Here is a 24,884-nt window from a genome sequence, read left to right as displayed (position 1 = left end):
CCTCCTCGAAATTTTGTGGAATATTATTACTTTCTTGATTGCCGCATAAAACGTAGAAAATAAAGTTTTGTATTAAAATGAGCAACCAAATGTTTTTGTTATCCAGCTTAAATAAACCACATGCACACAAAGGTTTCTTAACACCTATTGTCTCCCTACATATCATGAAGCATTTGAGCCTAAATGGATTTCATTTTTTATTTTATTTTTTAAAATTCAGAGTTTCCTGCATGAAATTGTAACTAACATGATTCTACCTGCCCTTCATAATCCCCTGTATACAGATACCATAGATGCCATATTTTACATTAGACTTTTCAAGCATTAGAAATAACTATAGTAGGCTAATAACAATAGCCGTGTAGGTAATACAAAAATTAACTCCCTATTAAACCCCGCTTTGAGAGTGTAGATAATATAGCTAGTAAATAAGAATTACAATAGTTAACCCAGTCAAAGTAAAATAATATATGCAATCTGTATATAGCATGGATTTTAAATTATAATAAGTGGAATGAGACTCTAGTTGCTTTCCAAGTTTTACAGGCTACTAAATTACTAAATATATATCTTGGCTACAATAAGCAAGAAAGATAACATAATCATATCAAAGGGCCTAGATTAAACCAGAATCTATACCTAGATTGAGGCGTGGCAAGATTGAAGAAAGAAAAATCAATCATTGTTGAGCAGGGACAAGAAGGAAAATTATGCCCATATGTCATGGCAAGTAACATTCAAACAAAATTTACAAGAGCTATCAAAGATACTGATATGTGGACGGTGGTCAGAAATAAGTTAAGCTAAACTGAGGCCAAGATCCAAAACATCACATGTGATGACATTGCTGTAAGAACCCAGGTGATAAAAGCCATGGCAATAGAAATCTGGTACCTGTTGCAAGGGAGATTCTTACGAGTCGCACATAAATCCAGGTCTCTTGCGTATAAAACAATAATTCCTGCTGATGAGCATGCTGCTGCCAGTGACAAAGTAGCTGTTACCTGCATTTCATAAATCAATATGATCTGACCAGCTAATCAACACAATTTTCATCAGAATATAAATAATGTGATGCCATTAAAAAAAAAAGGAAAATAACAAAGGTTTGATTACAATCCCAAGACAAAACCAAACCAAAATCACTTTTCATTAAACTCAGACTAACGAGGATGGAGTGAGGGCAATCCTTGAATGCAGTCTTACCCTTACATATTTGCAAAGAAGCTATTTCTCGGATTCGAACATGTGACCTTTCAGTCACAAATGATCAGCTTTACCTCTGCTCTAGCCTCGACTTCTTTAAAATAAAATATGGAAATTGCCGCCCAATCAATACTTCACTTGAGTCTTAATTTTCATCAAGCATTATTTAAACAAATAGAGAATACTATTCTGCATTAGTACATAGATGTTAAAGCAGTAAGTGATGTTGCAGTTGGTACTGATTCATTAGTTGCTATTTAAAAATAAGAGCTCTCGCAAAAATTGAAGACATATAGACATTCAGACTTGAGAACCTGCAATAATTAAAATATTTAACTACAGATAGCAATTTTGTGTTTATTGCAAGTAATTAGTAATTACCAACCATAAATTAGCACAAATTGAATCCATGTTCAATTACATGATGCTTATGTTTACGCATATTTTTTTCTCCTCGGACTTTCTTTTGAGGAACTTATTTTTCCGCATGAAAATAGGAAAAAAGATAAGGAAAGTAAAATGATTATTACCCAATCGCCTACAACAAACAGGCTGACCAGAATTGGATTTTGTAGGTCTCTCTTTCTCCTCAAGGCATAAATATCAAGACATGCAAGTCCAAAGCTCCAGAAGACTTGAAGTCCCATTGATGCAGTTAAATAGCTGAAGTGCAGGAAAGTACTAGAGGGTTATGTTCACAAGAAAATATGACAATTTATTTAAGCACAGAAAAAATTAAAAAAATAATAAACAAAACGAAAAGAAGAAAGGAAACACTGTTTCTACTAAAAGAAAAACCAAAAACTTAACATTAAGTTGTAAACATTTAAGCATATTTTAACCAGAAAACAATGCTATCTGAGAATCCAGTGCAGTAAGAAATGACTAAGCACACACGTGCCATGGAAGATACAGAAAAAGAAATGCACTATCATCTTACATGACAAAGAACTCCAGTTGCTAAATTTAACCAAACTATTCTGGCAGCAGCAAGCAACCAAATTCTCTAATTCCCATTGCCAAGAACCCTAGAATTCGTGAATCTCCAGGGTCAAGGCTAGAGTATTACATTCATATTCATTGCTCAATTTCAACCAAGAATGTGAAATATTGAAAAACATTACCATTAGGATTTGGAACAAAACAATGCAACCAATTTCTAGTGAAAAAAATTAGAATTTGGACATTTTTAAGAAGAGTAAACATATATTTGGTGAGAACACTGTAGCAAGTGAATTGAAAGAGTACAAGTGTACAACACACATAATTATAATAGAGATTAGATTTAGAGGTGTCTAATTGGACCAGCCCCAGCTCACCACAGCCCTCGTAAGATAGGACTTCACGGGACCCAAAAGCCGACATGTTAAATGGTTTGTCAAAATTGTAGCCGGCCACCAATTTGCGGGGCTAAATGGGCCAGACCATAGGCAAAATCTCATTTTAAAACCTCAATCTAGAATATTCTATAAGAATCTAAAATGCTAGCAGGCTTAAACTAGTTTCCAACTTAACTATAAGCATGATCTAATCATGCCATTGCTCAAAAATGTCATGCTGAATATAGCGAGGCTCTTATTATGACAGAGGGTATCCAAGATAGCAATTTTTAAACTGCGAAAAAAGCAACATCAAATCCTGTGGAGTTCGAAAAATCTCATCTTCTTTTAGAGTGTGATCGGAAAAATTAAAAAAGGGATTTGATTTGATTTGTAAATCAATTCTTGTTTTTTGAACGTTAAAAAACATGAAATGAGTCAATTCGTAAAATCCCATGAATTTCATTCCTTTTAATTTAGAAATACTCTCTAATTTAGTAAGATTTGATTGATTTTTGAATAAATAAACTATTTTCCTTTACTATCCTCTTATAGTAAAAATTTAAAATAATAAAATAAATTCAATTCAAATTTTAATGAGTTCCAATCATGTAGATGGATATCAGGCAGAAAAACAAAGAACAGAGAAGAAAATCTATGGAATATATTTGATATATTGGAAAGAAATATAATAACTCACTCTTAGAGAGGTAAGCTCTCTCTCTCTCAGCACAAGTGCTGCCCAAATACTTCCCAAATTGACAGCCTACCTTAGGAACGTCATCCCTCTACCATTTTAATCATAACATCGACCTGAAAAAAGGATTGTATATATTGAAATTGTATACAACAGTAAAAAGAGGTCTCTATTTAAAGAGACTGAATGACTTATTGGAGTAAGTCCAAAGAAGATTCTAGGATAGAAAAATAATAAATTATAATTATTTACAACACTTCCCTTCAAACTGAGGAATAGATATTTATCATTCTCAACTTGCTAGTAAGCTCTTGAAATCTTTCAGAAGAAAGTCCTTTCGTCAGAATATCAGCTAATTGTCGCCCAGAAAGAATGTATGAAGTAATGATCAACCCGCTATCAAGTTTCTCTTTGATGAAATGGCGATTGACCTCAATATGCTTAATCCGATCATGTTGAACTGGATTATGAGCTATACAAATGGCAGACTTATTATCACAAAGCAGTTTCATAGGTCCTTCACATCTTATTTTGAGATCATCAAGTATAATTTTCAACCACAATAATTCAAAAATGCCTTGAGCAATAGCTCGAAATTCAGCCTCTGCACTTGAAATGGCATCCACATCCTCTTACTTACTCCTCCATGTCACTAAGTTACCAAAAAAAAAAATACAATAACCAGTGGTAGATCAACGATCACAATAACCAGTAGTAGATCAAGGATCAGTCACGGATCTAGCATCAGTATAAATTTCTAAAGAGAGATTGTCATCACGCTGAAATAACAGTCCTCTACCAGGAGTGGCTTTAAGATACTGAAGAATTCTCTCCACTGCCTACATGTGTTTTTCTTTTGGATTATGCATGAATTGACTCACAATACTAACAGCATAAGTTAGGTCTGATCTAGTATGAGACAAATATATAAGTTTCCCAACTAGCCGTTGATATTGTCCTTTATCAACTAGAGGACTCTCCTCTTCGTAACTCATCTTGTGATTCTGCTCAATAGGAATACTAAAGGGTTTACACCCAAGTTTTCCTGCTTCTTTAAGAAGATCAAAGACATATTTTCACTAACTGATAAAAATTTCTTCCTTTGAATGAGCTACCTCTATCCCTAGGAAATATCTTAATCTCCCAAGGTCTTTAATTTCGAATTCAAAGGCTAGTCGTACTTGTAGAACATGTCTCTCCGCAATATCATCCCCTGTTATAATAATGTCATCAACACACACAAGGAGCACAGTGAGCTTCCTATCTTGAGAGTGCTTAAAGAAAAGTGTGGTCTCTTGACTCTATTTGCATCCTAAGATCATCATAACTTTAGTAAACCTCCCAAACTAGGCACAAGGAGACTGCTTCAATCCCTAGAAGGCCTTCTTTAACCTACAAACTTTATTTTCTACATCCATAGAGTCAAAACCAGACGGGATTTCCATATAAACTTCTTCTAATTCACCATTAAGGTTCACATCAAATTGATTTATATCCTAGTTGTGATGGGCAGCAAGGGACAACAAGGCTCTCACAGTATTCATCTTTGCAATTGGGGCAAAAGTTTTTCATAATCAATGCAATAGGTCTGAGTAAAACCCTTGGCGTCTAATCGAACCTTATATCTCTCAAGAGTACCATCAGAATTATATTTTAGGACATAAACCTATTTGCACCCTACTGCTTTCTTTCCATTGGGTTTATCAACAATCTCCCATGTTTTATTCTTCTCCAAGGCATTTATCTCCTCTTGCATGGCCTAAACCCAATTCTCATCTTTTAATGCTTCGTGCATTGATTTTGGGATGGAAATGGAATCTAATGCTGACATAAAGCTTTTGTGCTGCATAGAAATGTTAGTAGAAAAAACAAATTGAGATATAAGGTGTTGGGTGCAAGATCTTTTTCATTTTCTTAAGGCAGTGGGTAAGTCATCAGAGGCAATAATATTATGTTTAGAAACAAGAGATTCAAGACTTACCAATGATTCAAACGATTGAGGTTGTTGGTGAAGCAGTATGGGTTGTTTTCTTCTCTGATATACCAATTCAGGTGTCAAAATTTTCTGTATCTCATGTGTATTTGAAGGTTCTGACACATCAGGAGTAGACACAGGAGGGAGAAGTGTAAGAGTAGACAAGGACGACCCAGACTCAAAGAAGAAAGGGGATGAGTCTTCTGAAGAGTTGTTCTCCCCCTGAGGATAAGGACCCGGGAAAAAACAGATTCATGAAAGGTGACATCCATAGCAACAAAAACATTTCGACTTGGAGGATGATAACAGTTGTAGCCTTTTTTATCAGGGGTATAACTAAGGAAGACACACTTAGGATCCAACTTGCTGCAATGTTGTTTATGAACTTGTTTATAAAACATGGACAAAGGCAACACACCCAAACACTCGTGGCAGAAGACTCTGCAAAATGGGAACAGAAGAAAGTCATGAAATTGATAGGATAGGTATTGTTAAGGACTCGTGAAGGTAAGCAGTTGATCAAAAAAGGTTACAGCTAACACGGCTTCTCCCAAATAAGAACTAGGAATAGATGTCTGGAAAAGTAGTGCTCTAGCGACTTCAAGGAGGTGACGATTTTTCCTTTGAGCAACCCCATTTTGTCGAGGAGTATCAACACATATGAGCTCATGAATCATACCTTTGTCTAAAAAGAATTGTGACAGACGGTGGTTGATGTACTCGGTACCATTATCAGATCTTAATCTTTTAAAATTTTTACCAAACTAAGTCTTGACCATATGATAAAATCGGATAAATATCTCTGGTACTTCAGACTTGTCTTTCATCAAGAATATCTATGTCACCCAAGTACAATCATCAATAAAAGAAACAAACCACTTTGCACCTAAAATACTATGCACTTTAGAAAAGCCCCAAACATCAGAATGAATAAGAGAAAAAAGTTCAATGCTTTTGATAGCACTAAAAAGAAAAGATACTCGATGGTGTTTTGCAAATTCACAAACATTGCAATAAAAGGTCTCGATTGACTGATTTAGAAACAGAGAAGGAGACATTAACTTCAATAGACTAAATGGTGGGTGCCCCAGAAGCTTGTGATGGAGCCAGATCATAGATTCTGAATTAGAAGGATAACGTGCCGTCAATAGCTGATTTTTTGTATCATTTGTAATGCTCTGGAAGGAGATAATACAACCTACCTTGCTCCTCAACAACTCCAATTGTCTTCTTCGTGGTTAGATCCTTAATAACATAATGAGAAAGGAAAAAGGTGATAGAACAATTCAAATCAATTGTAAACTTATGAGAGGAGATAAGATTAGTGGAAAGCTGAGGAACATAAAAAATATTTTTAAGAAACAAGGAAGGTTGAATTTGAATGTTACTAGAGCCAATAATTGATTTATGAGATCCATCGGCTACAACTATAGTACGATTATCAATAGTAGGACGATAAAAAAGAAAAGACTCAACAAGATAAGTCATATGATTAGTTGCACAAGAATCAAAATCCACGAGGTTTTAGAATCAGTGCAAGAAGCAAGAAGAGATGTAGAACATGTGTTCTTACCAAACAAGATCAAAGAACTGTTAGACGACTTACATAAAGTATCAATAATGGCCTTACACTTCTCCAACTCCCCTTGCCGAATATTCATATATGGAGTAGGATTATCACTCTTCCCATGAAGGCGAAAACATATGTCTCTTAATGTCCCATGGACAAAAACAAATCAAAGAGAACAACCCAAAAGAACTGGGTAAGTACCAGTGAAGTCACAGAAGTCTCCAGAGATCCCAAACAGCAACAAATATGTCAGATCCGATTAAAAGAGGCTCGAGTGGCTAAAAAAGATCCTACTTTTATGACATGATTGAAGACCCACTGTTGAAAAAATATCTAATCAAGCAGGTAAGGACAAATCTGGAACCGGGAAGACAAGACGATCAGAACCGTGGTGGTCCAAGGCAGAACGACGGCAGCACGCGCTGTCATGCGCCGGAAAGTGGTGGCAGGTGTCCCACGCGCAGAGAGTGCAGGGCTGCAGGCTGCCCGTGAAGGCGGCTGTGGGCACTTCACAACGGGGTCGCCCAGAGGTTACGATCCTGTCTATGGCTGGTCGGAGTTCAAAAGTTCACCGGAACAGTGTTTTTCGGTGAGAACAATGGCATTTTGGGTTATTTCGGGGCTGTTTGGGTCGTTTTGTGATTAGGAAACGTCCATAGATTGATAAATCTGGGAAAAAAGAGTCAAATGGTGGTCCTCTCAATCCAAAAGGTCCCCGGAAAAAATTTTCAGTGGCGTCAAAAGGCAAACAAATAGGGTTCCACTCTAAAGGCGACAGTCGAGGGCTCTGATACCAACTTGAAAAAAGGATTGTATATATTGAAACTGTATATACAACAGTACAAAGAAGTCTCTATTTAAAGAGACTAAATGACCTATTGGGCTAAGTCCGAAGAAGATTCTAGAATAGAAAAATAAATAAAATAATAAATTACAATTATCTACAACACATCGTAACAGAATTCCCTCTCACTCTATAATCCTCCGTGTCCATATCAGCCACTAGAGAACAAGATTTCCTACATCTTGCTTACCCTTCCTAGAGTAAACTCCAGCGAATACTGGCCTAACAATACTTCTACCATTCAGTCACACCTTGTACTCAAGGTGGAATCAAGGGAATTGCGATTGCATCTCCTCATAGGTTTCTTGGGTGTTTTCCCAAAGGGGGAGGTCCTGCCACTGAATAAAGATCTCTAACTTGCCTGCTGCAGAATAACAAGTGTCCAGCAAAGCCGTAGAAATGAGATGCAAATCCATATCTTCATTTATGCAGCAAGGCAGGGGTTGTGGATGCACATAGGGGGAGCCCAAACAGGAGAGACCCACATCAATGGGCTAAATAGGAAACCCAAACCACAATAAGTGGATTTGACACCACCTTTCAACCTAAAACCTTAATGAGTTTATGGCTTCTTTCACTTTTTTGGTCCTTACCTAGTCTATCCTTAACCAATTTGGACCTTCATTATTGACTCACATGAATTTCTAACAATCTCTTCATCAAGTATGAGATGAGTTAATATGCTATCCCCTCAATACACCAACCAAGAGTGGACCAGTCTTGGCTCCACAACATTGGTTTGGCAACCACAAAAGTGAATGCCAACCATCGTTTTCAAATATTCTCTAGAAGCAAACTATTGCCTTTTGTTAGAGAAGTATATAAACCATTGATGGGCCTTCACTTAACAGCTTAAACTTTTGGGTTGAATTGGTTCTTTCAAGCGCAATGCACTCTCGTGTGAGGGGTGTGTTAGAGATATATAAAACTATTAATGTAGCCTCACACATAAGCTTAAACTTTTGGGTTGAAATAGTTCTTTACATGGTATCAGAGCCTCGGTATCCCGGATTCAATCATCGATGCCCCCTATTTTCTTTGTAGAATTTCTCAGCACAGGTAAGCTGGGTCTGATGCATCATCCACCTTTCAAGCCCAATGGGCTCTTTTATAAGAGAGTGTGTTAGAGAAGTATATAAATCATTTATGAGCCTTCACTTAATAGCTTAAGCTTTTGGGTTGAATTGGTTCTTTACACCTTTGATACCAATTTGATGGATAACAAACAGGAAAGAAAAAAACAAAAAATAAATAAAAAATAAAAAAAGAAGAAAATCGGGGGAATATATTCGATATATTGGAAAGGAATACAATAACTCACACTCAGAAAGGTCAGCTCTCTCCCTCAGCACAAGTGCTGCCCAAATACTTCCCAAATTAACAGCCTACCTTACCAAGGTGATCCCTCTCTCTTTTTAATCTTGGAATTATAACAGAATTCCACTTATAACAGAATCCTCTCTCACTCAGCAATCCTGAGTGTCCATGCTCTTGTGATTGCTGGTCAATTACATACAAATAGATTTCCAAATCAATTCAAATCCCACTTTTTTTGATTTGGTTTCTATATCAAATCAAATCATTTCCAATTTTAGTTGATTCCAAGCACAACCTTATTGTCGATCTTAAGCACAATTATCAGCATTCCCTTAAACCATGAAAAAAAAAATCACTCCCCATTAAACCCAGACTAGTGAGGGCAGGGTTCTTAAACCATGAAAAAAGCAATAAATTAACATTCAATAGCAAACATTTGATAGCAAATGCTGTCAATGATTAGATTTTGCTCAAACTAAGCACTAAAAATGATACACAGAATGCATCTTCTTTATGCATTTTGATATCATCTGAATTGGTTACCTATTTGGGCACTTGTGTGTAGTTTGTTTCTTGGCATAGGACTTTGAAGACCCTCCACAAAACCCATGGAGATTTCAGCCCACACTTGAGTCAATACTGGTAATGGCTAAAGCAATCCTACAGAAGATAGTTCTTCTGTTTTATTGCGTTGACAACATAAGATAGTGCTTCAGTTTTATTGCATTGACAATCATATCTAGCAGTGAACTGCCAAATATCCTTCTTCATTCCTCCCAAAACAGCCAGGAAGTCAGTTTCTTGTACGTTTTAAAGAAACCTAAATGACCACCCAATGCATAACGGTGGAATTCTACTAGGATGGAAGGAATCATGGATGAATTCTTGGGCAGCACCAATCTTCCCTTATATAATAGCTTGTCCCCTTGTAGCTGATATCCTGGGGGTGACTCGGTATAGCTCAATAAATCTTACATCACTATACATAGCTCGGGATCTGCTTTAGTTTCTTCCAGCCACTCCTCCATGTCAGTGGAATGAATCTTAGAAATAGCAGCAAAAAACATCTTCCTTGAAAACGCATCTGCAGCAAGTTCTCCTTCCCAGGTTTGTACTTCATCTCAAAATGATACCCGATCAATTTTTGAACTGCTCATCACTCATCAATCACTGGTAATTCAAGAGCTTCAAGCTGCGCTGATATGTATGTATAATGAAATGTCTCCGCATGAGGTAATGTGTCATTTTTGGACTGCTAGAACTACTACCATCAATTCTTTTTCATAGACTGATTTGGCTTGTGCTTGTTCTAATAATCCTTGACTGAGATAGGCCACTGGCCTCCCATCTTGCAACAACACTGCCCCTTATCCCTTGCTAGTAGCATCCATTTCTAGTACAAAAGTCTTAAAAAATCTGGGACTGAAAGTGTAGGGAGATTGATCATTGTTGTCTTCCACTTTTCGATGGGTTCTTGAACTTCTTTTCCCCAATTAAAGTTGTCTTGTTTTAGAAGTTGTGTCAAGGGTCTAGCAATCATTCCATAACCTTGAACAAACCGCCTATTGTAACCAGTTAAGCCAAGAAATCCTCTTAAAGCTTTTAGATTTTGTGGAACTGGCGAAGTGCACATAGCTTTACTTTCTTTGGATCAGCTTCTACGCATGCCTAGAAATTATGTGGCCCAAATACTCAAGCTTTAGCAGCCCAAAGTAACACTTTTTCTTGTTAGCATACAACTGGTTTTCCCTCAACAGCCTTAAAATGATGCTTAAATGTTGAACATGAGTCTTTCCGGTGGGGCTATAGATCAAGATGTCATAGAAAAGGTAAAAATATAATAAAAATAAAAGAACAAGAACAAACTTCCCCAAGTATGGCCTCGCCAGTTCATTAATCAAGGATTGGAAGGTAGAAGGGGCATTATTTAGGCCAGAAGACATAACTAGGAACACATAATGCTCCTCATGAGTCCAAAATGTTGTTTTGAAATATCCTCCTCCTGCATTCTAATTTGATGATAACTGGAACTAAAATCTAATTTAGAAAAAATAGTTGAACCTCCTAACTCATCAATAATAGGGATAGGAAATTTGTCCGGTATTGTTATCTTATTTAAAGCCCAATAATCAATACAAGACCTCCAACCTCCATCACTAGGATAATGAAGCTTGAGTATGGACTCACACTAGGCCTAATAATAGCAGCATATAGCATCTTATTTACTAATTTCTCAATTTCAGTTTTTTGACAGTTAGGGTACCTATATGGACTCAGATTGGGAATTGCATCCCCTTCTTTGAGCATTATAGCATGATTGTGCCTTTAGTTGGGACTTAGTCCTTGAGACATTTCAAAAACATATGTAAATTCCCTCAAAACTCCTTCATGTGCTCCTTAAATAGCTATAGAAGCTTCTGGATCTGTTTGGATCTCTTGATAATCAATGAAAAATCCTTGCTACTCTTAACACCCTGAATCTTCCATCGACCTTCACCTTTATAGTTAAATCTTTTAAATTTGACCTTATTTCTCTGGGCCTAGTTAACCATTCCATTCCCAGTACCACATCAGCCCCCCTAATAAAAAAAAAAGTATAAGTTCTGCTGGATTGGCCATCCTTGAAGCCATAGGATCATTTCTAAATATATTCCATCATATGAAATTTTTCTGCCATGACCTACCTCTGCTTGATAGGGAGGTGTCCTCTTAATAGGTGATTTAATTTCTTGAACCAATGCTGAAGATATGAAATTGTGTGCAGCTCCACAATCTATCAGAACAATTACAACTTTCTCTCCTATTATTCTCCATAACTTGAGTGATCTCTTGGATTTCAACCCCATAGCACTGTACATAGACAGTTGCAACGCACGACACTGCCCTGTGGCTTGAGCCTCCATTTTTTCTTCCCCTTCACTGTCATTTCCTTATTCCATAAACATCAAATGAAGGTTCTTATTCTTGCAAATATGATCTGGTGGGTACTTCTCATCACATCTGAAGCTTAAGCCTTTCTTCAATTTCTCTTGGAATTCTTCTTCTAGCAGTCTCCAGAATCCCCGTCTTGCTCGTACTTCCTCCAACATTCTTGCTTGTATTACAGTCTAATACTGATACTGTTGTAAATATTAGGTTATTTTATTATTATTAGTATTTGTTGTATTGGGCCAAGCCCATTAGGTCAAGGATTAGGTTTTTTAGTCTCTATAAATAGAGACCTCTTTGTATCAGATTAATACACAATTCAATAATATTTCAAATACCCTTTTCTTTCAAGTTGGTATCAGAGCTCTCGATCCTGAGGGCTCTGCTTCCGCGCCTACGAAACCTTTTATTCTTTTTTACGTCTCTCGCTGCTATCAGCCGCCACCGGAAATTTTTTTTTTCAGGGGACCTCTTGGACCGAGAAGACCATTGCTTCACTATTCCTCTTTCTTTTTCTTGTCTATTACACAACAAGAAACAAACGTTCACAGAATTAACGTACAGAACCTAGAACCACCGTACAGAACCTGTTCATCGCGATTGGACCCTTTTTCCGGTGGATTTTTCACTCCGAACAGCCACAGAAACCATCACGCTCGTCGGACGACCTTCGCCTGAAAAACCCAGCACCATCGGAGGTCAGACGCGCCTCCACACGCCGCCCTTGTCTCTGCGCGTGAATCCCACGCGCCTCCAGCTTCACCGGCGCGTGATGGCGCGTGACGGCCGCGGACCACCACGGTTCTGATCGTCTCTCCAAGCCGGTTCTGGATCTGTGCTCTCCACTTTGATCGGACATCGTTTGGTATTTTTTCCGAATTTCTTGGCTTCTTGGAGTTTGTTCTTTCACCAATTTCTTGCCTCCGACCAGATCTGACGTTGTTTGGTATTTGTTCCGGCCACTGTGTTACTGTTTCGGCCGCTGTGTTACTGTTCCGGCCAGATCTGACGTTGTTTGGTATTTGTTTGTGATTTTTTGGCTTCTTGGTGTTATCCTTTGACCATTTGTGTGCAGTATGGCCTCTTCGAGTTCCTTTACAAAGTTTTCTGATGGTGCATCTTCTAGACCTAAGAGAGATGATCGATGGTGTTCTTATTGTAAAAGAACAGGTCATATCAAGGATCTATGCTTTCGCCTCCATGGAAAGCAAACCGTCTTAGAAAAGATGGCTAGAATGCGTGGTCAAGCGCATCTTACTTCCTCTGAAATAACTCCTGCACCTAATGAGACCCAACCTGCATTTCGTCCAGATGAATTGAAACGGCTCCGAACCATCCTTGATTATCTGAGTAAGCCATCCGATACTAGTGCTTTGGCTATGACTGGTATGAGCTCCAAAACTCATTCTTTCCTTTCTTCATGTAATGATTTTAAACATTCTTGGGTTGTTGATTCTGGTGCTACTGATCATATGGCTTGTTGTGCTGACTCCTTTACTTCTTATCATCCTACCATTGGAACTCATACAATAGCCATAGCTGATGGCTCACATACATCAGTTGTGGGTTCTGGTGACATAAACTTACAGCAGTCCTTACATCTTAAAGATGCTCTTCATGTTCCTAAACTCTACACGAATCTTCTTTCTATTCATAAAATTACAAAAGATTTGAATTGTACTGTAACTTTCTTCCCTACCCATTGTGTTTTTCAGGATCTCGCCACGGGGAAGACGATTGGTAGTGCTAAAGAGCAAGGTGGGTTATACTACCTGGTGTCACAATCTCCCGCAAATAAAGAAACAGATCACATCTTGATGTCTCATGGTCAATCAACTAATGATTCTTTGATTTGGCTTCATCATAAGCGCTTGGGTCATCCTCCATTTGGTTTACTCAAGTCTTTATTTCCGTCATTGTTTTTGTCTAAGCCTATTGAGTCTTTTCATTGTAATGTTTGTGAGTTTGCTAAGCATCATCGTGTGTCTTTTCCTTCTAGTAATACTAAGAGTATTGAACCTTTTGATCTTATTCATTCTGATGTTTGGAGCCCTTCTAAAGTCTCTCATGCTTCTGGAAATAGATGGTTTGTTTCTTTTATTGATGATTGCACTCGTGTAACTTGGGTTTACTTAATGCGTGAAAAGTCTGAGGTACCACAATTGTTCTTTCAATTTTATAAAATGATTGAGACCCAATTTGGTAGAAAAATCAAGAGACTAAGAACAGATACTGGTACTGAATATGTTAATCACAGTTTTTTTCCAATTTATACGAAATAATGGTATGATTCATGAACATACTTGTGTTGACACCCCTCAACAGAATGGGGTTGCTGAAAGAAAAAATCGTCACCTTCTTGAAGTGGCTCGTGCATTAATGTTTCAGACACATGTACCCAAATACTATTGGGGAGATGTTATTCTTACTGCAGCATTCTTGATCAAGCGTTTACCCACTCGGGTCCTTGACCATGTAAGTCCTATTCACTTATTCCAACTATAAGTCTTCCTCCACGAGTGTTTGGGTGTGTTGCTTTTGTTCATGTTCATAAACATCATCGCAGGAAGTTGGACCCTAGGGCTATTAAATGTGTTTTTCTTGGTTATGTTCCTGATAAGAAGGGCTACAAGTGCTATCACCCTGGTAGTAGGAAATTTTTTGTTTCTATGGATGTTACATTTCAGGAATCTGAGTCATTTTTCCAAGGTCCTCATCTTCAGGGGGAGAATCCTTCACCTCCCTTCTTTGAGTCTTCAGTGTCTACTCCTTTAGTTGTGTCAGTTGATCCTCCTGTGTCTGATCCTCCTGTGAGTGATCTTCCTGTGTCTGATCCTCCTGTGAGTGATCCTCCTGTGTCTGATCCTCCTGTGACTGATCCTCCTGTGAGTGATCCTCTTGTGACTGATACATCAAGTACACCAGAGATACGGAAGATTATGACACCTCAGTTGGTATATCAACGAAGAAAACAGCCCACATTGCCTCAGCAGCAACCTCAATCGTCTGAACCACTGGTAAGTCCTGAATCTCATATTTCTGATCATAATACTTCTGATGACTTATTCATTACTACTGATTCTGATGATTTACCCATTGCTCTTAGAAAAGGAAAAAGATCTTGTTCCAAGAAATCTTGTTCCTCTTGTCCCTCTTGTACTCAATACCCTATCTCCCATTTTGTTTCCTCTGCTAATCTTTCTGTGCAGCACAAAAACTTTGTTTCAGCACTAGACTCTATTGCAATCCCAAAATCAGTACATGAAGCCTTGAAAGATGGGAATTGGGCTCAAGCCATGCAAGAGGAGATGAATGCATTGGAGAAAAATAAAACATGGGAGATTATTGATAGACCTAATGGAAAGAAAGCAGTAGGGTGCAGAGGGTTTATGCCCTGAAATATAATCCTGATGGAACTCTTGAGAGATACAAGGCTCGATTAGTTGCCAAAGGTTACTCTCAAACCTATGGCATTGATTACGAAGAAACATTTGCTCCAGTTGCAAAGATGAATACGGTGAGAGTCTTGTTATCCCTTGCTGCCCATTACAATTGGGATATAAATCAATTTGATGTGAAGAATGCTTTCCTCAATGGTGAGTTAGAAGAAGAAGGAGCTGAAGTTCATGTGTACTAGTGATCTTTAAAAGAATAATGCTACTCGCACACACTTATACACACATCATTTCATATTTACACAGTTTTCACGATGTGATGACAACTAATCTTACCTCATTTTCCACATACTTGATTCTATCACCTATGCTCGATGTGAGGTATGTGCAACCACAAGATGTGTAGAAAGCATTATTCTATCTAATAATCAGATGTTTCCGCAGTTCTCAAACTCCCCAAAGCTAGCACTAACAAAATCTTGACACTTTCAACACCTAGGAAGAAGATCCCAATGCAAATTTCATCCCAATAACTCCAGTCCCCACTAAGGGTCTGCTTGAACAAGTAGGTAAAAAACTTGAAAAGTGGAAAATTAGGAATGAATGAACAGTGTTTTCTTACTAGGCATAACCAGAATAAAAAAATGTACTATATAAGTAACTCATTTCCACTCTTAAGAACCAATTTGCATCCCTTCCAAACAAATAAAAACGATGATTTTTTTTTTTGTTTCACGCAATTTTTCATATAAAGCACAAACCTTGAAATTTTTTTACATAAGACATGCATATACAACACACAAGTCTCACCAAAAGTGAACAAAGCGAGTCATTTTGAGAAATCCGTCATAAACAACCAAAAAACAATGACCCAACCTCATGACATTTTAACAACAGAAAACCTTCATTTCAAAATCACTCAAAACCCACATTGGAGAATCAAAGAAAAAAAAAAAAATCAAATTCGATGATTAATTTTTTTTTCTTTAAAAAAAAATGGCATAGTGGAATAGAATAGAGGAATACCAGAAAGCAGTGTAGCTAGAGAAACCAAAAGCAGTGACCATAACACCAATTGAAGCAGCACCAAACGCACATTGTCCTAACCTCAACAGGAACCCGCTTATCGTCCCTGGCCCACCCAACAACACCTTCATGATCCTCCTCCTTCTGTCCCTTTAAGAAAAAAAGAGGGGGAAAAAACCCTAGATTTCAGAATTGTTCCATTACTGGAGATTCTCTCTTCCTGTCTCTCTCTTCATTGGAGAGATTTCACTGCAAATTGTGAATTGTAATTGAAATTCTTAGAGAGGGAGAGAGAAAGGAAAGGGGAATCGGAAAATAGTGGAGTTTGCTGAAGATCACTTTTGAATAGTAGCAGTGAAGGGAATCTTTTGGTAAAGTTTGTGTGAAAATTATGGTTTGTGCTTCCTTCCTGATGTTGAGAAATTTTATTTTAGTATTTGTTGCCATGCAAGTAGGAGCAGGTTGATCCCTTTTTAGGTAAAAGAAAAAATATATATAATGATATATTATTATTTAGTATATATATCTACTTCATTGATTATACCATTAATTCGAATTTTTGGCTTTATCAACATGAAGAGCTATCTTAACTAATATTTTATGCTTATCACTCAATTTAATTACTCTAATATCATTTCTAAATTAAGAGGGGTTAATTTTTTATAAATAAAGAAATTATTTATAAGTAGTACGCAAGTTGAAGTCTAGGTTATTAAAAATTCGATTCTATTGTTTCATATTTCAAAATTTAATATGTTTTTAGTTTTTAATTAAAAAGTATGACTTGGATACAATTTCTTATCTGTCAAAAGATTATTACAATTGGACTAATATCGCAAGTGATAAAGTGAAATTGGCTGAAGGCAAAAACTAAAAACACCGTACATAAAACTTACTACTAATTGCTCAATTATTGAGTTTCTACATGACATAGTTGATGTGATTTCGGAACAATCTCAAAAGAAATACAGTTGTAGTAAAAAATACAAATTTATGTTTTCTATGGGAAATAGTAGTGTACCTGCTCCAGCCGTTTTTCTTTCTTTCTTAGGAAAGTAAATTAGTTTAAAGCAAAAATAAGGTATACATGATCCAAAGTAATTAAAAGGTTAGGAGAGTCATCCGAATTCTGTTATAGAGTAATAAAAGGTTAGTTTTTCTTCACTTACCGTCTTTAAATTTTGGGAATTGTTTTTCTCATGAAATATAAGATAAAAAAAAAATTCTACACACATATATAAAGAGTTGAGATTTATTTATATTTTTCTCTCTCTTATATTCTCTCTCCTCTCTCCTCTATATGTGTCTGTAAGAGAGAGATTTTATCTTATGTCACATAAGAAAACAATACCTCTTAAACTTTTGGATTGAAATAGTTTTTTATATAGTATCAGAGTTAAGGTAATTACGAGATCACGAGTTTGATCATCACTACCCCTTGAAAAATAGGCCTATAATATCTACGCTTCAATATCCAAAGAGCTCTTACGTACAGAGGAGTGTTTGAGAGACTCTTCATTTTATAAATTTAAACTTTTGAGTCAAAATGATTCATTACAAATTCAAATAATAACCAGAGAATTTTTTGTATGCTTGTACAGGGGGACTTCTCATAGATTATGTGACTTTAATTAACTGTAAATGTTGTAAATATATATTTAATAAGGGTTTAACATTTCTACTTTTGCTACAAAAAAAAAATTTATGTAACACTCACATCAAAGTGAGTTAATTCTATTATTTTTTGCTCTCTTTTCTTTTTAAAATGTGGCTCACTTGCTTTTATGTGAGTGTGACAGAGAAAAAATTTCTGCAACAAAAGAAGAAATATTTTTCTCATTTAATAAAGGTCTGATCGGATGGACTTTTACTTTTATATTTCTAGAAGAATTTTTTTAAATATTAAAACTATTTCGCATTTATATAATTATTTGATGTTAAAATTAAAAAGAATTTTTTATGCATGAATATACTAAAAGAATGTGTTAAAACAAACCATACTAACAATATTTAGTGATGTTGGTGACACGATGGTGGAATTGTGGGAGTAGTGGCATGTTGATAGCGACGACGACAATCATAGTGGTGATAAGATGATGATTGTGATGGCGATGAACATGGTTGCAGGATGGTGGTGATGGAGATAGTGTTAGTGGCAATGACAATAACAGTACTAGTGGTGAAAGTGATGGCGAAGTGATGGTGGTAATAACAATAGCTATCAAAGTTGGTCAAGATTGGGTTGGTGCGAATTTGTATTTTGAGAAAAGTATTTGACTTTAACTTAATTTTCTTTCTAGAACCTACAAACTTCGGCTTAAAAGAAAAAAAAGTGAGATTTTGACTTTTTGTAAACTCTACTTTTTTGAAAAACTAACATCCATGAGAAACATTTTTTTTAAATGAAATAACTTTTCAGAAGGGGAAAAATAATCTAAACAAACTCAGAGTATGTTGCTCAAGGGGAAAATATTCAACATACAAAAACATTTTTAATGACAAATGTTGTAACAGAAAAATCATCCTACCTGGGCTGAGCTTAATGACCTCAACGATAGATTAGCTAGATTGGTTGGCTATCACAGATAGATAATAATCTTCTTATTTGGTTTATGGAAAGTTGAGATAAGTTATCACCATGCATAGAACTACACATAAGCTAATAGGGCCAGTAGAAAATATATTTACTTCCTTTGAAAACAATATTTTGCTCCTTCATAGGTGTTTGCCTGATTATGCCTCTCACTTCATAAGCTCAACCTAATTTGGGGGAGAGCATTGGGTGAGATTCCCCCAAGTCTAACTCCAGATGAGATTTGGATCATATGTACTTATTTATTTATTTATTTAATAGTATGGACTAATTTTAATCATAGTAGTTAATTGCGTTGCAATAACGCCGCGAGCCGCGCTGTATGGGTGTTGCGGTGCCTCGCCGCAAGAAACCGCGCCGCTCCGCACCGGAACGCAATAGTGGCCATTGCGATCGCATTTGCGGCCATATTGCTGTCATAAGGCAAAATGTCAATTTTGTCCTAAAGTTAAATGTGTAACAGATAAAATTTAAGGATTTTTTAGTCTATTCGCGTCTCTTTCTGTCACTTCTGTTGTCTCTGCCTTTAAAAAATGTTTCTTTTTGTCATTATTTCTGTCATATATCTATTTCGCTATTTCTGCAACCGCAATCCGCTATGACGCTATAGCGTTTTTCAAGGTTGGCCGCGACATGCCGCAATCCGCATTTGATAACTATGATTTTAATCCTTTAGAGAGAAATATAAGGCTAAAGTTCCGCAAGAACATCATAATAATAACCACGAACCATGCTAAACAAAAGTTAAATTTTTATATCCTATCATTTGAGTTGAAGGTACAATTGTAATTTCATGATATAAGGTTTTCTTTTCTTCCATTATAAAACACCATTGTTTCAAAAAAAGCAGAATCAATACCATCAATAAAAGCTCCACGTGTTTATTCATGTTATTATCCCAATCAAGAAGTTTTCCCCAAATAAAAGATTGCATTTTGCATAATGCAAAAGCTCAAGAAAATCAGGGCAATCATATTCCACGGTTGAAAGGAGCTAAGTAACAATGCAAAGCCAAAAATTGAATGAATTTTCCTCATATCATATTTCACATTAGGAAAGATACCAATGAAATGTGACGAACCCTGTATGTATAAAGGCAAGCCTGTAAAATCCCAAGAACGAAGACATGGAAAAATGCTAACAGAGGACATGTTTACCAATAATAGCCATCATACACATTCAAATTCATCGTCTTCAAAAAGCAAAGCACACACACACCTTTGGATAATATGAGGATATAACACAAACAAAAACAGGGCTACATGTGAGCAGTAATAACATTTCCACAGTGCAGACTACTAATGTTGCTTTAAACCAAACCCAATTCTTTAACCAATCCAAAGGCGTATAAACATTTGGGACAGATAAGGAAAGAAAGTGTATGATACTTCTACAATCCTTAATATGTTAGAGGGGAAATAAATATCCACTTTGAAACAATTGTCTTAGTTCACAGCTAACTTCCACAGACCTGTGCTCAGCTCATAGAGAATATCAAGAGACAAGAAACACCATTGGTAAGGAAACTGAGAATTTACATATTATTTGATACTATTTAGTCTTCAAGAAGATCACAGTTCCTTTACCAGAATATGTTCCACCTCCCAGGGAATAGTAGACATTGAATCCTGAATAGAAGAGGAGGAAAAAATATATATTCAGAGTAGAGCTAACCAACGAGAGATATCAGTTACTTTTAAAATTAAAATCCAAACCTCTATAGAACTCTCAGTACATTTGAACAGTTGTTTTTTTTTTAAGTACAGAAGTAATATAATGAAAAAAAAAAAAAAATCCAAAATCTTAGGAAGTTAAATTTGACAGTGCAAATAAAGCATGTCTCTGCTAAAATTATCATGGCAGTAGGAAAACCATCAAAAGTATATAGGGAAAAGTAAACGAACATGTTTGTTTTTTTGGATTGCATCACTCATGGTAAAATGAATTAAGGTTTAGAGATAACGGAACATTGAACGGTCCTGTCACACTTGGCTTTGGCTTTTTATTGATATATTAAACCTGATACAAGTCAGAACTCAATATTTAGGACACTATCAATACATTTGAACTGAAACACTACATGACAATAAATGACTTCAGAACACTGCAACAGTTAATTAAACTGACAAAGAGTATTATCACGTGAGCACCACAACATTATTGTTAATCCAATAACTTCAAGCACAACGGTCAAATCAAAAATAAATAAATAAAAATAAAATTGAGAGTTAAATGGAAGTTGTTAATCTCACCTTGTTCCCTCGCTTTAGTAGGCCTTTACCGATCATTTCACGAAAAAGCTTCTCTACCTTTCCTTTCTCATTTTTATTCAAAAGAGCACGAATAATTGTTTCATAAGTTACTGCATCAGGAAGGCAATCATTGCCTTTCATTACTGAAAGTAAAGCTGTGGCTTCATCAAGGAAGCCGTGTTTACAGAACCCACTGATCATAATATTATAAGTCCAAACATCTATACGATAACCATGGTTCAAAAGATGATGAAAAAACTCTTCAGCTGTCTTTAGTCTCCCACCTTTGCACAAACCATTCAGAAGAATATTGTTTGCATACACATCTAGACGTATTCCTTTGTTAATAATTTTCTGAAATAATGCAATTGCCTCATCAAGAAGTTGGGCTTTGCACAGAGCATCTAACAAGATATTGTAAGTAATTAAATCAAGGGCCTGACCATTTTGATGCATATCATTTACAATATCTTGCACACATGTTATTCTCCCCGATTTGCACAAGCCATCAATAACAGAATTATATGTTACACGATTTGGAACCAAATTTTTGTGACGCATTTCATTAAAGAGAGTTACAGCTTCATCGACCTTTTTATTTTTGCAATATCCATCAATCATAATACTGTAACTCCAAACATCTGGTGTCAAACCTATTTTGTCCATATCATCAAATAGCTTTCTTGCCTCGTTCACTTTATTGATTAAAAAGTATCCATCCATCAAAGCACAGTGAGTGACAACATGAGGCTTAGGACCTCTTTCCAACATCATATCAAATAACTCTTGAGCTTCTACTATGCTTCCTTCTTTACATAATGCATCAATCAAAATACTAAGTGTATATAGGTCTGGGTTGATTTTTTGTTGACCCATTTCATTCAGCAATCGAGCTGCTTCTTTCAATTGACCGGCACAACAGAAACCATGAATTAGAGAATTGTACGTGACTATATCAGGGGAAATTCCCTGGGCAATTGCCTTAGAAAACAAATTGTTAGCCTCAGTTACAAGCCCATCTTTGCATAACCCGTCAACGATCGTATTGTACATGACTAAATTAGGCCTAATCTGTTGCCGCTCCAGCTTTAGCAGCAACTCAAGGGCAGCTCTTACTTCTCCCATTTTACATAACCCGTTGATCAATGTCCCATAACTAACCTCATCAAGCAGAAATCCAAATGCTCTTACCCTGTCATGAAATTCCAGAGCTTCCCTCATCTTCCTATTAATACAGAGTCCTTTCATTAGTGTTGTCAAAGTTATGGTATCCAATTCATAACCCATCTTGATAATCTTACCCAAAACAGAAAAAGCAAAATCCATCCGACCCGCGTGGCAATAACAATTAATCAAGATGTTCAAAGTAATAATGGAAGGAGCGATTCCCTTAGAGTCCATAAGAGCAAAGAGTGAAAGAGCAGTAGGGTATGCTTTCATCTTAACAATAGATCCCAAAATCTTATTAAATTCAATTACAGACGGAGGATGAGGCTTAGCGAGAGCGGACATGAAAGAGGAGACAGCATCATCAATGTTATGAGAAAGAGGAGAATATAACCTAATCAAAGACAGAGAAGCAGTGGAAGAGTGGGTGCATCTCAAAGAGAAGTGGAATTTGGAAATGGCATACCTCGTTGTTGTATTCAACATCGTTGTCCGTAAATGTTATCTATTCACCGCTGGGTTCCTCTTCTCTCCGGGCTTCTTACCCTAAGCTGAGGAAATGCTGAAGATCGACAAAAAAGCGTCCCAAAGTTGGCATATCGTTGATTACTTCTTGAACTTACCCAGCAACTTAATTTTGTGAAAAGTATTTCCTATTTTAAATCTTCTTCCCATTTTTTATTTTTTAATTTGAGATATTTGAATCGATTTATTATTTTGTGACTAATTTGACTTGAAGTAGACTTCAGGATTAAGACTTTAAATTTCTATAAAAAAAAATGATGCTGAGGATGCTCTCACCCCTAAATGTTTAGTAATGCCAACTAATCTATCATCATCTAGTTATGTTCTCCCCATTTATTAAAAAAATTATTTTTTTATGCATACTTTGTAACTTTTTACATGTTCTTCTAATTTTATCCGAATATGTATCAAAACACAGTCATTTCACAATAATGTGACCTTTAAAATATAATTAAAATGCCATGCAAGTAGGAGCACGTTGATCCCTCTTTTGGTAAAAGAAAAAAAAATATAATGACATATTATTTATTTAGTATATGAGTTTTATTAATATCATGTTAAAGGAGATAAGTTATCTCATGTTATAGAGATACATTTGTAGGATCCACCACCTGAAAAAAAAAGTGCACAATTATCAAAGGGTGTGTAAGAAAGAAATTTACCACAAATAATATAAGAGTAGTTTTTCCGTTAGTATATATATCTACTTCATCGCTAATTCGAATTTTTGGCTTTATCAACATGAAGAGCTATCTTAACTAATATTTTATGCTTACCACTCAATTTAATTACTCTAATATCATTTCTAAATTAAGAGGGGTTAATTTTTTATAAATTATCAAATATGTATCAAAACACAATCATTTCATAACGATGTGACCTTTAAAATGAAAAATATTTTTTCTTTAATTTTATTGATTGATTTATTTTTAAAACTTACACAACAATTAAGGGAGAAGTAAGTTTTTTTTTTTTTTTTAGAAAATGAAAATATGACAAAAATGAAAATATGTATAAGAGATAGGATCAATGTTATTAAAACCGGTTCGGTCAATGATCCGGTCGAGTTACCGAGTCACTGGTTCAATCACATGACCCGGTGATTATATATAAATCTATAATTTATATTAAAAAAAGGGAAAAATATTTATCCTTTTAAATGACATAACTTATATCATTTCACTTTCATAAAGAGGTGGGACCCACATCTTTACTTTTTGTCAACTCTCTCTCCTCCTTTATCTATCTCTTTATCTCTCTTAAAATGACACAATTTTACATCCTTTAAAATGATACACATTTTTCCTTAAAAAATTATAAATATACTCAAATAGCTGAAAAAATAATATAAATTCTAAATATTTTAATATAAAAAATAATAAATTATACATTGTTGTCCAATAAAGGATCAAACAAACACATAATGCTTGTTATATTGGTGTTTCAGATTCGGTAAACGACATCTCTAACTATCAAATCAAAATTCCCTTCATAATGCATAACTGAGATAATATTAGTATTGTAGGTACATAACTTATGTAAGTCAATAAGTAGCAGATCACTCAAATATGTCAATTATGATTTTTTTATGAAACTTTTTTTTTATGAATTTTTTTTTTTTAAAACCCGGGCTGAGTTACTGGTTTTTCACCAAAACCGGCCGGGTCGTACCGGGTCATATACTTGACCGATCCAATGTGATAATCGGACCGGTCAGATGACCGGTTCACCGGGTTCTGGGTCAACCAGGCTGGTCTGGTCCGGTTTTCCCAACATTGGATAGGATCAACTTATAACTACATAAAAATAATAAATCTTACATCTAATCTTAACTGTTGATTCTCGTATATCTAACGATTGTGATTTATTGGACCACATTCATTAATTAATTATTAATTTTTAATAAATCATAATCATTAAGTATACAAAAATCAACGATTAAGATCTGGTATAAAACTTATTATATTGCATAAAAATAAAAATAAAAAGCTATCCTTACCAATTTTTTAACTGAGATGTATATCAAGCTTCGAACTCGAGATCACAGATCAAGCTACAACAATCATCGAG

The 24,884-nt window shown here is 35.8% G+C and overlaps 2 protein-coding genes across 5 annotated transcripts; both read right to left on the bottom strand.

Moving 5' to 3' along the window:
* Positions 1–501: 501 nt before the first annotated feature.
* LOC133314428 (CASP-like protein 5B2) lies at positions 502–16,704 on the bottom strand. Its single transcript, XM_061515906.1, has 3 exons — positions 16,278–16,704; positions 1,737–1,869; positions 502–1,004 (listed from the first exon to the last, which is right to left on the bottom strand). Exons 1-3 carry the CDS (start codon positions 16,406–16,408, stop codon positions 804–806), a joined length of 465 nt encoding a protein of 154 aa, XP_061371890.1. The 5' UTR covers positions 16,409–16,704; the 3' UTR covers positions 502–803.
* Positions 16,705–20,081: 3,377 nt separating this feature from the next.
* LOC133314429 (pentatricopeptide repeat-containing protein At1g62670, mitochondrial-like) lies at positions 20,082–22,879 on the bottom strand. Of its 4 annotated transcripts, none has more exons than XM_061515909.1 (3): positions 22,756–22,879; positions 21,123–22,347; positions 20,082–20,498 (listed from the first exon to the last, which is right to left on the bottom strand). In XM_061515909.1, the coding sequence occupies exons 1-3, from the start codon at positions 22,773–22,775 to the stop codon at positions 20,442–20,444; spliced, it is 1,302 nt and encodes a 433-aa protein (XP_061371893.1). In that variant the 5' UTR covers positions 22,776–22,879; the 3' UTR covers positions 20,082–20,441. The 4 variants fall into 4 exon arrangements, with proteins under 4 accessions (XP_061371893.1, XP_061371892.1, XP_061371895.1 ...); XM_061515908.1 differs by having other exon boundaries at positions 21,123–22,616; positions 22,756–22,815; XM_061515911.1 differs by lacking the exon at positions 22,756–22,879 and adding an exon at positions 22,424–22,506.
* Positions 22,880–24,884: the final 2,005 nt, after the last annotated feature.

The sequence above is a fragment of the Gastrolobium bilobum genome, unplaced genomic scaffold (genome assembly GCF_033153095.1).
Source record: "Gastrolobium bilobum isolate Gb01-03AN ecotype WA unplaced genomic scaffold, APGP_CSIRO_Gbil_v1 utg7070, whole genome shotgun sequence".
Classification (NCBI taxonomy): Eukaryota; Viridiplantae; Streptophyta; class Magnoliopsida; order Fabales; family Fabaceae; genus Gastrolobium; species Gastrolobium bilobum.
This window is presented reverse-complemented; position numbering and strand designations above follow the sequence as displayed.

Excerpts from the sequence above, each read along its gene's own strand:
- LOC133314428 (XM_061515906.1), bottom strand. The coding sequence starts at position 16,408 with ATGAAGGTGTTGTTGGGTGGGCCAGGGACGATAAGCGGGTTCCTGTTG. Across the intron at positions 1,870-16,277 it reads TCTAGCTACACTGCTTTCTG|CTATTTAACTGCATCAATGG; the intron begins GTATTCCTCTAT and ends CCTGCACTTCAG. Across the intron at positions 1,005-1,736 it reads TGTTTGTTGTAGGCGATTGG|GTAACAGCTACTTTGTCACT; the intron begins GTAATAATCATT and ends TATGAAATGCAG.
- LOC133314429 (XM_061515907.1), bottom strand. The coding sequence starts at position 22,775 with ATGTTGAATACAACAACGAGGTATGCCATTTCCAAATTCCACTTCTCT. Across the intron at positions 20,499-21,122 it reads TACTAAAGCGAGGGAACAAG|GATTCAATGTCTACTATTCC; the intron begins GTGAGATTAACA and ends TCTTCTATTCAG.